Source organism: Salvelinus fontinalis, chromosome 3 (assembly GCF_029448725.1).
Source record: "Salvelinus fontinalis isolate EN_2023a chromosome 3, ASM2944872v1, whole genome shotgun sequence".
Taxonomy (NCBI): Eukaryota; Metazoa; Chordata; class Actinopteri; order Salmoniformes; family Salmonidae; genus Salvelinus; species Salvelinus fontinalis.
The window spans coordinates 1874086-1897318 of NC_074667.1; the positions used below are offsets into that span (position 1 = coordinate 1874086).

At 43.5% G+C, this 23233-nt stretch overlaps 2 protein-coding genes across 4 annotated transcripts in view; one reads left to right on the forward strand and one right to left on the reverse strand.

Annotated features, from left to right (window-relative positions):
- Positions 1 to 995: 995 nt before the first annotated feature.
- LOC129835830 (alpha-internexin-like) lies at positions 996 to 7209 on the reverse strand. The gene is made up of 3 exons (XM_055901593.1): positions 6148 to 7209; positions 5281 to 5405; positions 996 to 4726 (listed from the first exon to the last, which is right to left on the reverse strand). Exons 1-3 carry the CDS (start codon positions 7207 to 7209, stop codon positions 4387 to 4389), a joined length of 1527 nt encoding a protein of 508 aa, XP_055757568.1. The 3' UTR covers positions 996 to 4386.
- Positions 7210 to 7252: 43 nt separating this feature from the next.
- Positions 7253 to 23233, forward strand: part of LOC129835794 (cytosolic purine 5'-nucleotidase-like) — a 32614-nt gene continuing 16633 nt past the window's right edge. Inside the window, exons 1-3 of one of the 3 annotated variants that reach the window (XM_055901584.1) lie at positions 7253 to 7342; positions 12196 to 12328; positions 21921 to 21994. In XM_055901584.1, the coding sequence (XP_055757559.1) occupies positions 12228 to 12328; positions 21921 to 21994 (175 nt within the window). In that variant the 5' untranslated portion in view covers positions 7253 to 7342; positions 12196 to 12227. Of the gene's footprint in view, positions 7343 to 9139; positions 9375 to 12195; positions 12329 to 21920; positions 21995 to 23233 lie in introns of those variants that run through there. The other 2 variants (XM_055901590.1, XM_055901576.1) reach the window with 2 other exon arrangements.

Consider the following 23233-nt stretch of genomic DNA (forward strand, 5'->3'; position numbering starts at 1 on the left):
TAAAGGTGTCTCTCTACCATGACCCTGGAGAGCAGACTGCAGCCATAACCAAACGGTCAAGGTGGTTGTGTCCTTATTGTCTCAGCATCACTTCTTTACACAGAGATGTTCAAACAATTACAACAACTGTCATTCATTTCCCACCTGACAGATGGAGGTGCGGGATATTCAAATGAAATGAACGTCTTTTGTTCTTTATTCATGAATTAATTTGTGAATTGTTCAATGATTATTCTTACATCCCTACATTCCTACCTACTTCTTTCATCATTAACAAAATGAACAAAAGCGCTCTAACTGGAAAGTGAACTGCGAGAGTGAATGGGTCTACTAATGTAGTTATCTATTGCACATTCAACTTCTAATGAACAACCTAGGCTTTGATAGAATCATTAACACATGTAACGCTAGATGAGTCACAAAAGATGCTCACTTAAAGCTGAGAATAATTGATTCATCAAAACTGAGATCCTGCATATTTCTTAGATTCATTTACCTAGCGTGACCAAGAGTGGAAAACCACTTTCCATCATACCACTGTTAATCTTGTGTCGGAATAAGATTAGAATCTCATTAGTAAATGGGATTACATGTTTTCTTCATAGATGTATTAAACCTCGCTTGATTGGTCCATTACCACCATAATAACTGCATTACCTCTTAAAAATTACTTTACTTTTACTTTATCGTAGGATCCACCCGTTTGTCGATGTACGATGTCATTTGGCTTGGTTGAGATGTCCCGTGACTGAGTGCACAAAGGAGACATTACTGTAAAAGGTTGAGGTTGGGTCTAATGTGTTACAGCGCATCGGAAGTCAAATAGTTAGTGCACTCCGCCGGGCACACACTGGCTGAATCAACGTTGCTTCCACGTCATTTCAATGCAATCACATTGAACCAACGTGGAATAGACGTCGAAGTTTGGTATGCTCGCTTACTCCACCAGGCAAGTCCTTTAAAAACCCATCAGAAAGACACAACAAGTCCAGAGATACGGTCTTAATATCTTAAGTCTTTATTGGTGTGTGCCATACATCAGCAGTAAGATACAGAGTCAGAGCATAGTCGATCAATTACATTCAGATACTAAGCGTTTACACGTTTTCAGTTATTCAGTTTAGCATGGTAGCTGTTGCTCTTAACGCTCGAGAGAGAAAGATAGTTGAGAATAAAACATCCTAAACATAACCACACGTGGACGCACATGAATCCCAACTTCCACTTAAGTCATATTTTCACTTGCGTCGCTATCTATGGGAGGCTAAGTGGAAGTTTAACTTGAAAGGCAAGTCGGGATTCATTCAGCTAGAAAGCGGCTGGTGTTTTAAGGCATTTTGACACTATAGCATTCATTCCATGTTTTGTTTTGTATTATTCGTCGGTTTTGGTTTCGCGTGGCAACGGGTATTCAAGAACAGCTCTATTTTGTACACGAACAGTTGTTTTTGTCACACATGCATTTGAGAAAAGTTTGGCAGTGCTGCAGTAGTAGTAGTGAGGTTTGTTGTAGAGGCTTGTTGCAATGGTATTTAGACACCTGTGACCCTCTTGATTGCGTTGAAGTCATAGCTATTCTAAACTTATACCTGTGGTTGTGTACAAGGCTACTTGTATCTGTACTTGTACTTGCACTCATATTTGTACTTGTCGATGTAGCTGTAGCTGTGCTTGTACTTGCAACCAGTTTCCCTTTGTAAATTTCCTTTACATTGGAGCTCGAGAATTAAGGAAACGGTAGGCCAAACTTTCTGATTTTCCCAACCTGATTCCCCACTATGAGTTCCCCTAGGAAACTGTCCACATATACAAACACATACAGCTCCAGACACTCAGACACTTAGTAACGCAAGCCTCGTGTAAAACAACGGCAACCACATCTCCACCAATCAACAGCTTTCTGTAGTTTGTTGAACAAGCAGTGGTTACCATTCGCAGGGTGAGTGAGTGCAGCCGGTCAGGGCTTAGAGGGCCGTGACAGACAGTCAGACAGACATAGATACAGAGGTAGCCTAGGTCCAGATTTGTTTGTGCTTTCTTGCCAACTCTGTGTCAATGAGAGACAATGAGTTGGCAACATAGCAGAAATAGACTGGCACTCAAGCTAAGATACAGAGGTAAGAAGACAGAAGTAGTTGTGTTGAAACCTGCCAGTGCACAAGAAGGAAACAAAAGGGCTGCCTAGTTTCTTTACATACAGATTTCTATTGGTGAGATCATTCATAATCATTCACAACAGACATAATAATTCCGTCTTGGCCGTATTTTTCAGAGGTCATGGTGCTTTAAAAGCATCATGGTCCCGTCCATTTTTCTGGACTATTGGCTTGTTTTTGTTTACTATTGGCTTGTTAGTTGTTGTGTTCCGAAGGCGTAGTGTCGTGATGTGGTACTGTTCGGAGGCTGGACTTCGCTGTTAATTCAAACGGGCTTCAGGAGTCCACAATGGAACGTGGGAAATGGAGTTTATGCATACCACTCTGTCCGTCACACCCTATTGGACCATGTAGAAGCCCATGCACTCGTGCTAAAACGTCATTCGCCATCTACGCATTCTCTATTTGATTGATTGAGCCTGTCGTGAGAAAGAGAATTTAAAGGTAGCTCATCTTCTCTCTCTCCCTCTCTCTGTTTAATTTCCTTTCTCCCTGTTTCTCAGAGTCCCACACCTCCTACTTTTCTTTCTACTTCTCCCATTGCCCCTTTTCTTGTAACCAGTCATGGCCTGCACAAACTGATCGTCAGTTCAAATTAAATCCCATCTAGATCGATATATAAGTGCCCTGAATATGACCCTCGTCATGACGAACATCCTCATCATTCGCAGAATCATCACACAAGAACCAAGCAGTGTGGCTGAGGACAATGTCAGCAGCGTGTGCCGAAGTCACATCCTGTCTAAATAATGGCATTCAGCTCAAGTCTAGCTTACTGGCCAACTAAGCACATACAACCTCATGTTCTAAAACCAGTGTTGTGTACATGGCGATGTAAAGCATTGGCAATGAAGCGTGGAACCTAGCATCCCATTGTTTTCCTACTATACGTTATGAGTATGTGAAAATGAAGTATGGCCCTCTAACAATCTGTCACCATGCAAGCTTGAGATATGCTACATACATCATGCAAATAACAGTTTGATTAGTAGCTAGTTTCACGTTCAGGCTGAAATGTCAGGCAGTCTATTCAAACAGCAATCAGCTCTTAAACTAAAAGGGCATTATCATCATTTTCACAATTTCACTGAATTATTCCAACCTCATAGTGTGTAAACATTTATAAAACACCGGATAATCACATCTCTGACTGGACTGGGCCTTTATAGAAGTTTGCTTAATTGACATGAGGAGCAATCTTGGAGAGTAATTATGCTTTTGATGGAACCATTGTTGGTTGAGCTCTGGTTCTGGTGTAGAAGGGGTGGCGGTTTAAACAGCTACGCGCTGTTGTCATGCAGATTTGAGTGGACCAGGATCATAAGGCAGATGCTATTGACAGTGACGAGGCCAGGGTACGAACAAGCCTTTAAGATATACTCTGATCTTGTTACTCGTGATGTTTTGTCTGAAAAAAGAAGAAGAACTTTATCTGCATTGCATTGAAACTCAGAGTTCGCAATATTATCTGCGTTGTAGATAAGGCAAAAATGGCTCAGCAAGATCACAGATCCTTTTTGGTTTTCTGCTGAGTTTGAATAACTGTGTGCTCCTTTAACAACGTGATTGATCTCTAGCTCTCACCTCCGTATCATACAAGTGCTTTCATTCATATTGTAGTATGTGGATGTAGTAGACGTATTAACAACAGTTAACAAGCTGATATGTTTTGGATTTTTGTTTTCCGTGCACAAATTCACACTCTCACACACCCTCCCCCCATGGAATGTGTATAGAGAATATTATCATAGGCGGTGGCAGTAGTGCATGATTATTTCTTGAACTGAATGACATCTATCACAGCTCGGTGCCAAACTAGCCTGGCGTCCCAAACTGATTTAGCTGTGTTTCACTGTTGTTTCTAGTGAGCGCAGCGTTCAGTCTGGTTAAACCAGGCTAGTGCCATACAATAGCGCGAGCCCAAAGTGAGAGTAAACTGTTTGGAGTATTGTACTGAACTGTATGTTCCTATCACCACAATAACATACGTGTCTCCTGATAGGGCCAGAAGTGTGCCTGTAACTACTTTGCTATTGTCATAGTAAGAGAGTAGAGTGGAGAGAATTGGTGATTGGTTGTTGGATAGTGGTAGGTTACACAGTAGTAGTAGTAGAGTCTAAACTATAACGGATTCCTCTCTGAGAATACCCCTGTGAAGGGGGGGAGGGGGATGGGGAGTATGAGGGAGGAGATGGAAGGTGTAAGGTTAAACCTAAGGGAAGGGGAGAGTCTAGTTTTTCTGGTTGGTAGGGTTGGCGTTGCTGGACTCCTTCTGGTCTCCGTCGTTGGACCCCTTGCCAGACTTGCTCTGCCCATCCTCCTGGTCCTTTCCCTCGTCCTTCTTGGAGCCTCCAGAGATGGTGGTGTACCTGGTGGTCTGGTTGTAGCTGCCCATGCTGGGCAAGTCCACGTCGCCGGAGGAGGTCATGTCGGAGGACCTCATGTTGGAGGACCTCATGTCGGAGGACCTCATGCCGAAGGACCTCATCTCGGAGGACCTCATGTTCATGCCGGGGCTGGAGTAGGTGATGCCTGTGCTGATGCGGGTCTCTTCCCCTTCCAGGAGTTTCCTGAGGAGAGGGGGGGAGTGTTAGGGAGGGAGTGTGACGGAGGGAGAGAGGGATGGGGGGAGAAGAAAGCAGGGGCAGAGGGGAGAGGGAGAGGAAGGAGAGATGTAGAAAAAGAGATAGCGGGAGGGGAGGAAGGGAGAGAGATAGGGTTGGTTAAATACAGGTTAAAATATAAACGAGTCACGTGACCAGCCCATGCTACCCCAGGAGAGTAATGCTAAGTCACCTCAGGGCGTGTGGCTAATGGCTTCTAAATCTATGTCATTGATTGATCAGGATCTTTAAAGTGATGCTGATCAAGTGTTGGTCAAGCGGGTATTTAGGCATGACATTTTCAAGCGTAATAAATCTACTGTAACTATATGAAAGCTAGGATGTCAATGTGTATGTTACAGTAATACATCATTGTGATGTTATGATTACAATGATGAATGTTATGATTACATTGATGAATACAAGCTATGTAAAATGTATGCATGATTGTAAGTGGCTTTGGGTAAAAGCGTCTGCTAAATTGCATATATTATATTATTATATATGATAATATTAAGTACCTGTATGCAGCAATTTCAATATCCAGCGCCATCTTGACATTCAGCAGGTCCTGGTACTCCCGCAGGTGACGAGCCATCTCGCTCTTAGTGGTCCTCAGGTCATTGTCCAGCTCGGCCATGTTGTCCTGGTAACATATTGAAGTAGAAAACAAATTGTGAAACAGTGGCAACCCTAAAAGTGAATTGTGTTGATATAGGCTATGTTTTAATATAGCCTACCTTTTTTCTGAGAGTTGGTGATGTCTGACTCAAGAAAATAACGATAACAATAAGATTATAAATTCGATTTTAAATAACCAAGAACAGGCCGCTCTCCAAAGAATATTTCATCACTATGTACAGAGACACACTAACGCCAAATAAAATACGGTTATAAGAGAGCAGTCAATGGGTTTCTCAGTTACTAAGTACAACACAAAGCAGTTACAATGAGAGGCGCGTGCGTATTTTAAAATTAGAACAGTGGTTTTCAACTTCCAAACTCAAAAAAAGCTAAAAGACGCTTTCAAACGCAGCCCTACAACCGGTGACAGAGCGTCTTATCACGCCACCAGCATAGTTTCAGTACCATGGAGAGTGAACAGCTCCTATTTTACAGCTCTCGTGTTGTGCATTTTAGTAAAACAATTGAATAGCTCTAAAATAATGCTATAAAGCTAAATTCTCCACTTTTATTAGAACAGAAATTGTGATCTTCTTTTCATCAGAATTATTATTTTTTTGCACATGGTTAAATGCAACATCTTTCCAAACTAAACAGTTCTTTATCTCTTGCTTTATCCTGGACATGTTTGTAAACAAACTGCAAGAAAGATAAACTCACATTTGAGCTTTTAAGTGTATTTAAAGAAACAAATAATTTCTTACCTGGTACTGGCCAATCTCCTGGTTGTGCCTCTCCTCCATCTCGTTGAGCTGCCTTTCCAGGGACTCGTTGGTTCCCCTCTGGCTCTCGATCTCGATGGTCTTGGACTGGAGCTGCCTCCTGAACTCATTGAGTTCCTCCCGGCTGGCGCGCATCGTCTCCTGGCTACGGGTGGCCTGCTCATTGAGGTCAACGAACTTCGACTTGTACCACTCCTCGGCGGACTGGAGGTTCTTGGAGGCCATGGACTCGTACTGGCCTCGGATCTCCTTCAGGGCAGAGGTGAGGTCAGGTTTGGAGACCTCCATCTCCACGGATACCTGGGCGGCTTGGATCATGTTCATGAGCTCGGCCACCTCCTCCTCGTGCACCTTCCTCATGAAGTTGATCTCGTCGAGGAGGGATTCTACCTTCTTCTCCAGGTCTAAACGCACCATGGTGGCGTCGTCCACGTCCTTCTTGAACGCCTTGAGGGTCTGCTCGGCCTCCTCCCGCAGGCGGTACTCGTCATCGTATTTGCCGCGGAGCTTCTGCAGGTCCTCCTCGATGTTGTCACGCTCGATGAGGATCTGGGACTTCTCGCCGTTCACCTCATCGAGCTGGGAGCGAAGCTCGCGGATCTCCTGCTGGTACAGGTCCGCCAGGCGCGAGGGCTCCGTCTGCCTCTGACGCAGGGTCACCAGCTCGGTCTCGAGCACCTTGTTCTGCTGTTCCAAGTTGCGAACCTTGTCGATGAACATGGCAAAGCGGTCATTGAGCCCCATCATCTGCTCCTTCTCGTTCGTGCGGATGATTTTGAATTCATTGTTGAGCACTGTGCTCTGGGCGAAATCCAAGTTCTCCATCGGCATGGGCATCTGCGAGTAGGACCGGCCAGAGGACCTCTTCTGGTGGAAAGAGGAGCCCAGGTTAGAGCCCATGCTCCGGGACTGAGAGTGGGACCGGTAACCGCCGCTGCGTAAAGAGGCATTGCTCATCCGGGATGGAGAGCTGGAGTAACGGGGAGACTCCCCGAAAATCTTTCGGTAGGAAGAGGCGGAATTGAAGTCAGATCCGTAGCTCATCTTGGCGAGTGATGAAAGGGAGCAGAGCAGGGGGCGCGTCTCCTTTTTATAGGGGGACCTCACAACGATCTATAATTAATGCCGGCTGATGGCAACCTCTAGCCTGCCCAACTGGCCACTGCAGATTTCCCAGGTAAAACAACCTCTCATCAAATACCTTAAATATACTGAGTCATTGATTATAAGCACTTTTAAATGGTTAATAACCACATTTATATTTGTGATTAAAATCACATCTAAGGAGCGGTACCTATTTTGGACGCTAGAGCCGGTAGATGGAACTGTCCGTTTTGTCGCAGTGCTGATTTCAGCAAGAAATATTGTATCTCGTTTTAGCCACTCACCTCTGAGGAGACTGGACACATTGCACTAAACTATATTTAATGTTGTTCTAAACCTGTGCAATTTTCATTCTCAATACTATTGGACTTAGGATGCGTTTTTAGGCTACCTAACACATTTATTATGTAGCCTAAAACCGGTAGTAATGCTGAAATGTATATTATTTTAGAAGGTGAACCTGAAGTGTTACTGCCATTTGTGAGCTACTCCTCCCATTACTGAAAGTAATAAAGGTCATTCTACATGATTTGACACTACAATTATGAACCATGAACTATGCAGCGTCTTGTCTCTACATTAATAGGCCTACATCAAATATTGTCCTGCAGAGGATCCAGCACATTTCTGACATATGGCTAGATTTAGTTTGTAAATATCCCTGTATCATCCTTAGTCATCATGCAGCTTTCCAGAATCAGACCTCTCTCCACACCTCCCATGGAAATGGTTGTGTGATGCTGCCCTCTGTTGACGCAACTCATACTGCACGGCACCAGAGTTTGGGATGGGACAGATGCAGCTAAATACAAGGCTAGGTGCATGTGGTTAGATGGATGGATGTAGACAGTCCTGGGTTTATATAGCCTGGAATTCTAAATTACTTTAGCAGACATTTATATCTTTAAAATATGACATGAGATGGATGATAGACAGATAGATTCTAATGCCCGTTGGGCAGATTATTCACCGATCTACTATTGGGTCAATCAAACGCTATGGCATTGTTACTGTACATGGATGGTTTGGTAACCTGACGGTGCATCTCACTTTTACATGGTTTGGTAACCTGACGGTGCATCTCACTTTTACATGGTTTGGTAACCTGACGGTGCATCTCACTTTTACATGGTTTGGTAACCTGACAGTGCAGCTCAAAGCCCAAATCTTGAGACTGACTAAGACAGCAGGGGAGATCACACGTGCACTGAACACAGAGCTCCAGCTGATGCCACCAGGGAGGTGTTATAGGGTGCAGGCTGAACAGATATAAACATTATTTTGTCTCCCTGTCATTAAAACTGCTAAACAGCAGAGGAGACACAGAGGTAGATTAGGGAGACAGCAATAACAGACTCGAGCCTGGCCCTGGCCTTCATCATGTGGAACTGCCACCTAGTCACATCCTTGCCTGCCATGCACTTATTAACGTTTTGTGTGGGTGGGGAGGGGGGTGTATGATGGGGTGTTATTCTATGTATGTTGTGTCAATTTATTCTATGCATTTATGTGGAGGCAGCAGCAGTCTCTATTGTCCAAGTCTGCATTGCAGGCCATTTTATTGTAGGCCTAGGCCTACTTACTGGAGGCTATTCAGCAAAATAATAGAGAATAGAGAAATTATTTGCCTAATAAAAAAATTATAAATTGTCAATAGATTGATTTGGAAAAACAAATCAAAGTTTGCAGTAGTGTTTGCAGTTTAACTTGTGAAATTACGAAATCACAATTGTATTTTTATTCTAAATACATTTTGTGAATGAAAGGAATTGCAACAGTAGTCTCATTGATGGCCCATTGATGATATCAGAATTGTATTCAGCCTAAAATCATCACATTTCAATAATACAACGTATGTCCCTCCCCCTTACAGCAGAAAAACACCGCCCACTGCCTCGGTAACAATCCACTGTCAGCAGAGAGATTTTCCAAGAAATTGCGAAAGAATCATATCTCCACGGACTGTGTATGCATAACGTATTTACTTGTTCTTCTGCGAGTGCATTTCAGATACTTTTTTCGATTTTGTTTCACGTTGATCGTGTATGAAGCGCATAATCAGATTATCAAACGGTGCAGTTTTTGTTTTATCGAGGAATACAGAGGTGAGTGTATGTAAAATCGGTCACAGAACACCCGTTTTTGTTCTATTCTACTATAGACAGTCTGCCACTTTGGCTTTTCCGTGAAGGGGGAGCAGATGTGAATGGTTGTTTTGTAGCCTGATAGCTAGCTTAGCGTAATGCTAATAAATGCGACAAAATAGTTAAATTGTGGCATAGCTAACGTCCATTTTGTAAATTGCTTAATGTTAGAATTTAATGCTAAACTCCATAATCAGCTGTTAGCTGACAAGGTAGCTATAACTAGCTAACCCCTTAGCGACCTGCAAGCAAAGAAAATGTGATTTGACAGAGACCATTGTTTGTGCAGGCAAGATAAGCGCATAATGACAAGCCTTGCGCGAACTGAGCCTATAATTAAAAGGTAGCTACAGTATATATTCAGGCTAACAATGAGCTAAACCTAGTTATTAAATATGCAACTTTTTTTGGGCGACCCAACCAAATTCACATAGAAATACCAGTTATAGATCTTTCATTATTATTGAAAGCAAGTCTAATAAGCGGCAGATCTGTTCTATGTGCGCGTTTTCTATGCTTCCCGTTCTTAAGTTTCAGTTTTGTATACCAGCTTCAAACAGCTGAAAATACAATATTTTTGTTTATGGAAAATATATTACATGGTACAATGATTCTCTATACAATGACTGGTTGTTTTGTCCCAAACTGAACTGAGGTGAAATATTAGCAAGTGATTTATGCATATTGCACCTTTTAAAGCACATACCTAGCTACTGAATTTAAAATGTGACCTAGCTAACTAACTTATCACTTTTTGTTGGCCACAAAATTGCTGTTAGCTACCATGCTAGCTAGCGTAGCTCAGCTGATTATTGCTTGCTACTCAAATGGAGTAGTTACTGCTAGTTTACTTGACATTATTTTACCTTGTGTTGATTTGCCCATTCTTTTAGCAAACGTAAAAAGTAGTTAGCTGCTACATAACGTTAGCTATCTATTTGTTTCATCAAGAACATATCTGGCATGGTGCATTATCAGCCAATCCGGCATTGATTGGGCTGACAAGGCAGGTCCAGTCTTCCCTGTAGGACCTTGGACCAAGTCTGAACACTGTATCATTTTCTATTGAGGATAAAAATATTAACTTGGTCTTTGATTGTAAAGCCCATTACAGAATCTTAAATAAAGCTATACTCTGCATTTATTCTCTGGTTTGTCAAGGAGCATAAGGCTGGAATAGGCAAACTTTTATCTATGCCAAAAATGCCAAGGGCTGTCCTTGGCCTCCTTAGAAAATTTGCTCAGTTGTGTAGTTCACACTGTGATGTCACTTTGCCTGAACCCAGTTTCAGAGCATCTCATCAAATGTCACTTTTCCTTATAGCACAGCTGAGAGTGAGGAAACTCGTGGTTGCTGGGGATAAGTCTTCCCCTCACCCTTAGCCAGCAGATCTGACCCGCTTGCTTACAGCTGCACTAGGGTTGGACAGCATTCCTGTGTATATTAAGACGCCGTGGAGCCGACGTGAGGTATTGCTCAGAAAACGTACCTTAATCCAAGGATGAGAAATGTGTTGTACTCCGAATGGTCCCAATATCCCAACTGTTACACCATGAGAAGATTGAACGACAGCTAAAAACGAGCACTGGTTTAATCTTCTCGGTGTAACGGTTGGGATAACGGGACAATTCGAAGCACAACACATTTCTCATCCCTGGATTGAGGTACATTTCCCGAGCCTTATCTCACGCCGGCACACAGTGTGTTAATATACAGGAATTCTGTCCAACCCTAGTGCTGCTGTAAGCAAGGTCAGATCTGCTGGTTACCTCACCCTTCAACCCCTCAAGGTTTTCTCGCTTGTTTGTCTATTGTGTCATTTGCGAGTTGTGTGACAAAGAAAAGCTGACCTCAGCTTTTTCTCCTGCCCCCTTCTCTAGTCTCCTGGGTGATAGAGAAGGCAGTTAATGTAAAAAAATAAATAAAAAACTGGTCATTCTCTGGAGAGACAGCTAAAAACATAAATCTTTCCCCTGAGATTTTTACGCTGCTAAACACTGAACAGATGTGCATGCTGGCACTAAAGGCTCTTTTCATTTCTGTTTTTATCATAAAAAAAATTATGTGTTACGCCTACTGTACAACTCAATTTCCTCTCACGTGTGCTCGATCTAATCTAACCTACCCTAGCTCTTTGTCCCTCAGACTGAGTAGCCCAGAAGAAGTGAGTGACTCCTTTGATTTCTTCCACCTCGGTGGCCGACCGTTTTTCATTAGCCACAGTCAGGATGAGGACAGTAATTAGTCTTACATTCATCCCCTGTTCTTCTAACTCATTACCGAGTCTTGCATAGAAATGGCCTGCAAACTGCAACGTGTGAACATTGACAACACACGCTGTTCGATTTCTTTAGTAGTCAAGCGTGACTCAAACTAGGGATGTGTCCCAAGCGGCACCCTGAACACTATATATGGAATAGGGTGCCATTTGGTACACAGACTTGGCCTAGTGTATTTTAGGGATTTGATAAGATTATTGTGGCTCTTTTGTTCTGTATTTGCGCCCGGCGGCTCTCCCCGCCTTCGAACTACATAATTAGTCTAAATGCAGCCGGGTGGCAGGCAGTGGCTTGCAACTGTGGCTCGTTCATACAGGTTCCGCAGAGCTAGTGTAGTGAACTCTTTGAGAGTTCATACTCCTCCAGTTTGAAGATTTCAAAGTTATTTGACGCTAAATAGATAAGCCTATATCATGTTCAGTTAGGCCTATGCTCAAAGCGCAAGAAGAGGAAACTGCAGAATCATGTCAAGGTGAATTTCTCTTATTTTCTCCCTGTCTAGATTGACTTTCAGAGGATTTTAAAGATATAAATATGACCACATCATGGAGCGACAGACTGCAGAACTATGCAGACCTTCCAGCCAACATGGACGGCCTGGCCATGAAGAAGTACCGCAGAGAGGCTTACCATAGGTATGTATGGATGGACACTGTAAGTGACATATTAGTTACCACAGTTATTGATACCGTCAGGGGTGACATGTTCCCATAGGTATGCATGTATGTATGTATGTACAGTACAAGTCAAAAGTTGACACATACTCATTCAAGGGTTTTTATTTATTTAGACTATTTTCGACATTGTAGAATAATAGTCAAAACTATGAAATAACACATGGAATCATGTAGTAACCAAAAAAGTGTTAAACACTCTTGGCATTCTCTCAACCAGCTTCACCTGGAATGCTTTTCCAACAGTCTTGAAGGAGTTCCCACATATGCTGAGCACTTGTTTGCTGCTTTTCCTTCACTCTGCGGTCCAACTCATCCTAAATCATCTCAATTTTGTTGAGGTCAGGTGATTGTGGAGGCCAGGTCATCTGATGCAGCACTCCATCACTCTCCTTCTTGGTCAAATTGCTCTTACACAGCCTTGAGGTGTGTTGGGTCATTTTCCTGTTGAAAAACAAATGATAGGCCCATTAAGCACAAATTTGATGGGATGGCGTATCGCTGCAGAATACTGTGGTAGCCATGCTGGTTAAGTGTGCCTTAAATTCTAAATAAATCACTGACCGTGTCACCAGAAAAGCACCATCACACCACCTCCATGCTTCACGGTGGGAACCACACATGCAGAGATCATCCGTTCACTTACTCTGCATCTCACAAAGACACGGCGGTTGGAAGCAAAAATCTCAAATTTGGACTCATCAGACCAAAGGACAGATTTCCACCAGTCTAATGTCCCATTGCTCGTGTTTCTTGGCCCAAGCAAGTCTCTTCTTATTATTGGTGTCCTTTAGTAGTGGTTTCTTTGCAGCAATTTGACTATGAAGGCCTGATTCACGTCTCCTCTGAACAGTTGATGTTGAGATGTCTGTTACTTGAACTCTGTGAGGTGCAATCTGAGGTGCAGTTAGTTGCTGATTTCTGAGGCTGGTAACTCTAATGAACTTATCCTCTGACTGGTTGAGAGAATGCCAAGAGTGTGCAAAGCTGTCATCAAGGCTACTTTGAAGACTCTCAAATATAAAATATATTTTGATTTGTTTAACACTTTTTTTGGTTACTACATGATTCCACATGTGCTGTTTCATAGTTTTGATGTCTTCACTATTATTCTACAATGTAGAAAATAGTAAACATAAAGAAAACCCCTGGAATGAGTAAGTGTGTCCAAACTTTTGACTTGTACTGTATGTATGGATGGATGGATGGACACTGGGAAGCTAGAATAGCGGTTAAGAGCTTTTGGCCAGGAACTGATAGGTTGTTGGTTCGAATCCCCAAGCCGACTAGGTGAAAAATCTGTCGATATGCCCTTGAGCAAGGCACTTAACCCTAATTGCGCCTGTAAGTCGCTCTGGATAAGATCGTCTGCTAAATGACTAACATGTAAAGCATGTATAATAAGATTCAGTTATATTAAGCTACTGTGCTGTTTGTAGCCGTGTATTGTGTGTCACTGTTTTCTTTAGTCATTAGTCTACTTCAGATAATTACAGCAGCAACATATGACAGGACGCTATGATACTACTTGGTTGTAAATGTGTTGAAACCCAACCCTCTGTTTGTAAATGTCTTTCAACTTCAACTTTCCACTTAGCCTAAATCTCAGTTCACATCTTCATAACCACTCAGTATGTCTTGTAAATTGCTGTGGATTTGAATGTGGTGTAGTTCTAGGTTATTCTTTGGTCAAATATCTTGCGACAACCTGTCAGCAATGTAGAGTATATTACAGAGTCAGTGTGTACTAGTTTGTTTTACACCCGTTCAGTTCTGAAGTCTCTGTGGATTTAATCGAACACTTCCTGTCTGAAGCGTCTTCCTCAGAACTTCATGACCGTTATACCAACATCCTGTTCAACTGAAACACATGTATTTTCTCAATACTGACATGTCGTTTGTGATGTGTGTGTGTTAGAGGTGGGCGATATGGGGGAAAATCCATGTTGCGATAAATTGCCTGAATTTAGGCGATAACGATAAATAGAACGATAAGTTTACAACATGAATGTGCACCACAGGTTTTAAAAATTATCCTTGAACCTACCAGTACCTGTATGGTTGTAGCCATCAATTATCCCATTAACAAACATCCATATTACACTGCTCCAAAAAATAAAGGGAACACTTAAACAACACAATGTAACTCCAAGTCAATCACACTTCTGTGAAATCAAACTGTCCACTTAGGAAGCAACACTGATTTACAATAAATTTCACATGCTGTTGTGCAAATGGAATAGACAAAAGGTGGAAATTATAGGCAATTAGCAAGACACCTCCACAAATGGAGTGATTCTGCAGGTGGTGACCACAGACCACTTCTCAGTTCCTATGCTTCCTGGCTGATGTTTTGATCACTTTTGAATGCTGGCGGTGCTCTCACTCTAGTGGTAGCATGAGACGGAGTCTACAACCCACACAAGTGGCTCAGGTAGTGCAGTTCATCCAGGATGGCACATCAATGCGAGCTGTGGCAAAAAGGTTTGCTGTGTCTGTCAGCGTAGTGTCCAGAGCATGGAGGCGCTACCAGGAGACAGGCCAGTACATCAGGAGACGTGGAGGAGGCCGTAGGAGGGCAACAACCCAGCAGCAGGACCGCTACCTCCGCCTTTGTGCAAGGAGGTGCACTGCCAGAGCCCTGCAAAATGACCTCCAGCAGGCCACAAATGTGCATGTGTCAGCATATGGTCTCACAAGGGGTCTGAGGATCTCATCTCGGTACCTATTGGCAGTCAGGCTACCTCTGGCAAGCACATGGAGGGCTGTGCGGCCCCACAAAGAAATGCCACCCCACACCATGACTGACCCATCGCCAAACCGGTCATGCTGGAGGATGTTGCAGGCAGCAGAACGTTCTCCACGGCGTCTCCAGACTCTGTCACGTCTGTCACATGAGCTCATGTGCTCAGTGTGAACCTGCTTTCATCTGTGAAGAGCACAGAGCGCCAGTGGCGATTTTTCCAATATTGGTGTTCTCTGGCAAATTTCCAAACGTCCTGCACGGTGTTGGGCTGTAAGCACAACCCCCACCTGTGGACGTCGGGCCCTCATACCACCCTCATGGAGTCTGTTTCTGACCGTTTGAGCAGACACATGCACATTTGTGGCCTGCTGGAGGTCATTTTGCAGGGCGCTGGCAGTGCACCTCCTTGCACAAAGGCGGAGGTAGAGGTCCTGCTGCTGGGTTGTTGCCCTCCTACGGCCTCCTCCACGTCTCCTGGTGTACTGGCCTGTCTCCTGGTAGCGCCTCCATGCTCTGGACACTACGCTGACAGACACAGCAAACCTTTTTGCCACAGCTCGCATTGATGTGCCATCCTGGATGAACTGCACTACCTGAGCCACTTGTGTGGGTTGTAGACTCCGTCTCATGCTACCACTAGAGTGAGAGCACCGCCAGCATTCAAAAGTGACCAAAACATCAGCCAGGAAGCATAGGAACTGAGAAGTGGTCTGTGGTCACCACCTGCAGAATCACTCCATTTTTGGAGGTGTCTTGCTAATTGCCTATAATTTCCACCTTTTGTCTATTCCATTTGCACAACAGCATGTGAAATTTATTGTCAATCAGTGTTGCTTCCTAAGTGGACAGTTTGATTTCACAGAAGTGTGATTGACTTGGAGTTACATTGTGTTGTTTAAGTGTTCCCTTTATTTTTTGAGCAGTGTATATTAGCAAACTTATTTCATTTCAAACTTCACATTTCTCTACTGTAGGCTACTTATCGCAATGAAAGTTATCAGCAAAAGGTCTGTCGATACTTTTCGGTTTATCATCCCAGCTCTAGTGTGTGTGACTGTGTGTGTGGTCCTACACTAGCTGCTTGCAGCGGTCAAATAACCTCTCTCTATGTCCTAACTCGATAAACTAGTCCTCTAATTCAATAAATATAGGCTAAAGTGGTGCCCAGTCGTAAAATAGGTTACAATGTTTTGGCAGTCACTTACTTTTGTAATTGGAAATGGGGAACCTAAAATAGATGAGCCCTAAATGCATTTGATCTAATGACAGGAAAGAAGCCTTTGGCCATGCATGCTGGTTAGCTGGCCTTAATGGTAGACAACGGCAGTAGGCAGGAATGCCGGCTCCACGTGAGTGCGATAAACAGCGGCTTGTGCAACGTTTAACTTCACCAAAGAGACGTTGTGTGCGCGCGCGCGGGTTAATTGCAGTTATTTCATACGGTTACACAAGCTATGGACATTACAGCAGCACTAAAGCTGTCACTTTTCTGTCACTGTTAGGTCTATCTGCCTTAACTTTTTTAACTTTTTTTTTATTTCACCTTTATTTAACCAGGTAGGCTAGTTGAGATCAAGTTTTCGTTTACAACTGTGACCTGGCCAAGATAAAGCAAAGCAGTTCGACTCGTACAACAACACAGAGTTACACATGGAATAAACAAACATACAGTAGGAATAAGGGAGGTAAGGCAATAAATAGGCCATAGTGGCAAAGTAATTACAATATAGCAATTAAACACTGGAGTGATAGATGTGCAGAAGATGAATGTTCAAGTAGAGATACTGGGGTGCAAAGGAGCAAAATAAATAAATACAGTATGGGGATGAGGTAGTTGGATGGGCTATTTACAGATGTGCAGTGATCTGTGAGCTGCTCTGATAGCTGGTGCTTAAAGTTAGTGAGGGAGATGTGAGTCTCCAGCTTCAGTGATTTTTTTTTTTTTTTGCAGTTCGTTCCAGTCATTGGCACTCTGGCATCTATAAGGAAGTCTAAGGGAAGTCCCTCACAACAACAGCATTGAACTCTTACTACCTGGTTGTTTTGCTGGTTTTGAGAGGGGTCGATACATTTATGTACATCTAACAACACTTTTTTGTTGAAATGTCAGGCTTAGTTTAACAAACTTTGCAGATTCAAAAATATCAGCAACCTTTACAGAAAGAATATCTTTGCTGAAAGGCTGATGAAACAATCCACTCAGTCAGTAAGGCTAACACCATTTGTTAGTCTCACAGACAAGGGTCTGTCACGGTAGGTTCAATGTACTGTTTCCATAAGATAAGGTTACTGGTGGAACACAAATCTGCCTGATTGTCACACACTGTGGTCTGCCTAAGCTAGGGATTCACTGTTAGATATAGACTACATAGAAATAGAATCACTGTGCTCTGAGGGGCTTTACCCGTTCTAGTAAATCTAGTTCTACGTCGCCTGCACCTAAAAGTGAATCCCCTCAGTCAGACCACAGTGGTGACAACCAGACAGTCAGGTAATGATAGGCTAGTACGAGAGGCCGGCCCACACATTCAGTCTATTTGAGGCCCGGTCATCAGGTCAAAGTGGGCTGTCCCCCACCATCACTCTTTGTCAATAGTAGGGAGAAGAGTACTCGCACACTTGGGCAACATTTATGACTACCACTCACATTCACCTCAGTGCTAATAGCCCCAGAACATCTTTGTCTATTTGCAGAAAGAGGGCCTGAACTGTACACCTACAGTTTGGCCGTTTTAACCTGTTCGTAGGGGGACCGTAACAAGGAGAACTCCAGTAATCTACCCATTACTTCAAGACCCCGCTTTGTACTCAATGCTGAGAATACAGTAGGTCCTTCTGAGGCCTACTCACATTCCAGCTGATTGTTATCAGTTAGCCGAGAGAGACCTCGGCTGTAACCACAGCTTAGTGTCAGTTGTAGGTTTGCCTCACATCCAGTGCACTGACATTGTAATTGTATCATCCATATTAGGGATTGTAAGCATCAGGTAATTGGCTATTTCTGATTAAATTCTTCTGAGTTAAAGCAGTGAATGGTGTTACATTCTCCTTATTCCTGATGGAAAGCATAGCCCCTATTCACAAACCGTCTCAGAGTAGGAGCGCAGATCTAGGATCAGGTCTCTCCGGTCCATACAATCACATTCATTGTCATCTAAAAGGCTAAATTGATCCTAGTACAGTACAACTCTTTGCGAATACAGGCTTGAGCCTTAGTACTGTACAGTAGACTAGCTCCAGTGGCTTAGAGCCTGGGAGGCACTGAGTTTGTTGCTGTTTCCACCTGATGAATTGTTCTGGATGTCTTTGAGGTCTAGAGCAAACAACAACTCCCTCCCACCAACAACACTAGTGACAAACGGGCACCACAAACAACAACAACAATAACAGAGAATGGTGCAGAATGGCAACAATAATTTTTGCAACAAGTCAGAAATTGAATGGCAAGGAAGCAAAGAGAGTGGGCTCTTTTGTTCCTGGGCTGGAGTTGGAATAGCATTATGTAAGCGGGCTAGGCCAGAGCCCAGGCTAGTACACTTTTAGTCACGACACAGAATGCATCGTATGTCTGCCGTCGGGCTTAACTCGCAGTGGAAGCTGGTTCAGTATGGAGCTGCAGCAAGGTAATGACAAAATATTGGATGATTTATGAATGTATTATGGTCTATTTCCTAGGTCCGTGAAGATAGCAGTATCATAATAGCTGTGTTCAAATACCCATACTAACATACTACATACTTAATGAGTGTATATACTACATACTATTAGTTAATTTTAGTATACTGTAAAAGAACTGTATCCTTTCAGTTGAGTGTACTAGTGCTTTGCCTGTCTATCGGAAGTTGATGCTGTTGCTATGCAACCTCTTGCTAGCTTGTTAGCATAACAAATGACTAGCTAGACCTTTTACGATTTCGGGTGTGTTCATCATTTCAATCTGGAGCGTTTGTAAATTCAGAGCGTTTCGCTCTTGGAGCGTTCAGAGCGTACGCACTAGACGCTCTGGTCGAGGAGTAGGGTTGGTCTGAGCGCTCTGACCTCACAACGGCAGTCAAGCACCCAAGCTAACTGGCTAACGTTGGCTAGCTTGCTAGCTACTTCCAGACACAAATGAGAGAACACCTCTCTGACCATTTAACTTGCTCTAGCAGAGCTGGTTATCCAGAGTGTTGGTGACTGTAACTGTGCTGCTGGCAACATTTTAATTACGCTGTTTTTAGCCAACGTTTGACACCGGCCATATTAAAGGGGTGTTGAGCGTTCATAAATTCATCAGTTATTCTGCGCTCTGGCACACTCAGACGAGAGTGCTCTGAAATTGGAGAAGATAGCCAGCGTGAATTTACAAACGCGCCCTCAGACGAGATGAGAGTGCTCTGAAATCGAAGTAGATAGACAGAATTAGCAATGCCCTTTGGGAATGCACAATGACTAAACCACGTAGCTAAGAATGGAGTGAATAATCATGTCAATAAACGTTGGGCAGTTAGTTATATAGCATATAGTTAATATACTGCCTGGCAAATCCGATATGTTAGTAGCCAACTAACTTTAGGACGGTAGCTAGCTTACATACTGCTGTGATGATATGCTATGCGGTTCGTAAGGTTAGCTAACAGTCAGCCAACATAACGTGTAATGTAACTTATTTCAAAAGTCATTACTTTATTACATTGCTCAACATTTTCTTAACATTTGTCTTAATTAGTTAAAGCAATGAATTTGTATCCTTTCTCGTTGGACTTCAGCTGCATATTTTCCACCATTTTCTTCAAATCTGAAAACGTTGTGAAGCCACGCCCATTTTGCATTATGGGCCCTAAAAGCACGGAAATTGTGTTCACTGCTAGTATACTTCCTATTTTGGCGAATTTAGTACGACTTCCAGAACTTTTGGCATATTAACTATATCCATACTATGACCAATAAGCATACTACATACTCAATTTAAGTCACAAATAGTACATTAGTGTGGTTAGTATGAGTATTCGATCATAGTGAAAATGTTTTCCATGGTAAAAATTAAAACACAAAGCAGACAATTCTTTGCTCCTTTAAAAACCTGCTGTATTTAAAATATTGTGTTCTATAGCTTGGAAAATCTATAAATGTGACTTGATGACAACATAATGATGTCTGTTACCAACAATAGGACTTTTTTTGTAAAGAAGTTAAATCTGTTTATTTATTTATTTTGCCATGATACTAACGAGTATCGCGATACTGGTATCGTCCTGGACCTACTATTTCCCTGAATAGGAAAAGGGTAGTGTTAGGGTAGTGGTAGGGTAGTGTTAGGGTAGTGGTAGGGTGTTGTGGAAATGAGGATTGTATCATAGATGTTGATTGATTGTTTCGGTGCAAAGACAAAACGGTTTGTGGAATGCCTGTCAACATGTTTTCAATCTCATTAACAGATATGTAGTTGTTGAACTGGATTTACTAGTTGTATGAAATATTTAAAAAATTGCTAGATTAATTATGTTTTGTGCGTGAAAACATCTGGAGATCTTTGTGAATACCAACATATTTAGAAAAAAAATGTGAAATTCTATGTGTAGCCTAATCTTTTTTTACAAGTTACTTTGCAGTATAAGTTGTTTTGTGTTAGTATGTTCAAAAGCTGTAGGTAGCAGGCTAGGCTGCGCTAACACGGTAAAGCCTAGAACCAGAGGAACAGAGATCTCTCTGACTGGAGCTGCCTGGCCTGCTACTGGAGCTGCCTGGCCTGCTACTGGAGCTGCCTGGCCTGCTACTGGAGCTGCCTGGCCTGCTACTGGAGCTGCCTGGCCTGGCCTGCTACTGGAGCTGCCTGGCCTGGCCTGCCACTGGAGCTGCCTGGCCTGCTACTGGAGCTGCCTGGCCTAGCCTGCCACCTGGAGCTGCCTGGCCTGCTACTGGAGCTGCCTGGCCTGCTACTGGAGCTGCCTGGCCTGCTACTGGAGCTGCCTGGCCTGGCCTGCCACCTGGAGCTGCCTGGCCTGGCCTGCCACCTGGAGCTGCCTGGCCTGGCCTGCCACCTGGAGCTGCCTGGCCTGGCCTGCCACCTGGAGCTGCCTGGCCTGCCACTGGAGCGGCCTGGCCTGGCCTGGCACCTGGAGCTGCCTGGCCTGCCACTGGAGATGGCTGGATCAGAAAGTGTCAGGCAGGATATGCCAACAATGCCGACCACTCCGGCCATGCAGATCCCCCTACCGTGCCTTCAGATTTAACACCGGGAACAGTTGAGCTAGTTGAGCTGCCACCGTAAACATGCTGTCTATGCAGAATGGAGAGTCATGTTCATTAGGTACCAAACGGACTGAAACAGGGACGGAACTTGTCCAATAAGAAACGCTCATTTTGTTGTCCATTGCAAAATGTTTTGCTATAGTGTGCACTTGTGAACCTACCCCGTAGGAAGCAATGCACTGTCTGAGGGCTAATAATGCATTTTAAAAGGTTAAAAAGCTCAGAGAGCGAGTCTAGCTGTCTAATACTCAAATGCCTTTGTTTTTAAGACATGTGGGAACGCGCCTTGTAAGGCTAGAGAAAATGGGAGCTTGTTTCTAATATCTGTTTTGAGGCCACACATAGCAATTGTTGATGTTTGTTAGGCTATATTTCACAATGAGAACCACGAACCATGAGAACCACCATCACTAGATGGTTAACATATGATTTAATCCCCAAAATACCTCTGCTCATTCTTCTTCTGTGAGAGGCAATTTATCCTAATGTTCTCCTTGCACGCAGAGGTACAACTCTCTTGTATGTCTCTCAATAATTACTCTTCTGATTCTGTCCTTCTGCTTCCTCCCTTTTTAGAGTTTTTGTAAACAGAAGCTTGGCCATGGAGAAGATTAAATGCTTTGGCTTCGATATGGATTACACTCTAGCCGGTAAGTGCTCTACAGTCGCTGCCCTGGCCGTCAACACTTCTTTACAGTGTGTGTGTGTGTGGGCGCCCTCAGCCCACCGTCACTACTTTACAATGTAGGCTCAACTCTAGTTTGGTTGGCATAGCAACTAGTCGTCGGCCATATTGATTTCTCCTTCAGTGTTTGTTGACAAAGTACACCGGGTCAGAACAGGGGCTCACGTGTCATTCGATAAGCCCAGACCAGACTCGCTGGGGCCTAGGGGGACTAGGGGTGGTGGGTAGAAGGACAGGGGAGGTGTAGGTTTCTTGGGGTACAGCGATGATGGAAAAAGGTGAGGAGTTCTTCAGAAGGATACTGTAACGGAGGAAAATGCATTAACTGAATCTGTAATCCGATTAAGATGTTAGTTTAGATGTATTGTTTTTAGTCTCTTCTGTCATTGGAATTTGCAAACAACAAAACTCTTTGACCTCAAGTGAATGGCTAATACTATCCTCACTTTCCAAATATTAACATTAGTACAGTTTCTCTGTATTTGAGTAAGCAATAGTAAAGAAAAAAGTAGCAGTCATTTTCTAATTGTTTTCTAAGTGACAATAGGTTGTCTGTAATCCATTGACCTGACCGTCAACCACATGAAGGCTAGGCTAAAACCAATTAGGGGACATCGCTTGACACAATGTCTAAATGATGGCGTTGACATGAGTCCGTGCCCAATTTTAACCGCAAGGCGCACCAGAACCCTAGATGAGGTTCTCCCCAGTGACCGGCAGGAGGCCGAGGTGTCGCTGTGTCGCGCTCTGGCCAGGGAGGCCACAGCCCGTTCCTGCGGTCGCAACTCAAGCGTTGAGAGAAGCGATACGATAGCCCTGGCATCTTGTAAACATCATCACTTGGTTATGGGCCGTCCCATATCAAGAGGCTACATGTCAACAGTTGAGCATCCGTAAAATCTGCCCTCAGATGATGAAAATGGGATATGGGCCATGTGTTTGCGGGTACAAGCAATCCCCTTTCCCTAGGGATGACCCCCTCCTCAAAGTCTCACACACTGTATTTATAGATGAATTACCAACCCTCCACTTACCTGAGTCACTGAAGCACGTTTAGCTAGCTAGATAGCATCTTGACCAAAGTTGATAGGACTTGACGCCTGAGTAGTCAGACCCCTCACTGGGACGACTTCTCACGGCAGCAGGTAGGCTACACGTTGGTTTCTGTTTCTAGTGAGGATTTAAAAAGAGGGCTGTTAGGAGT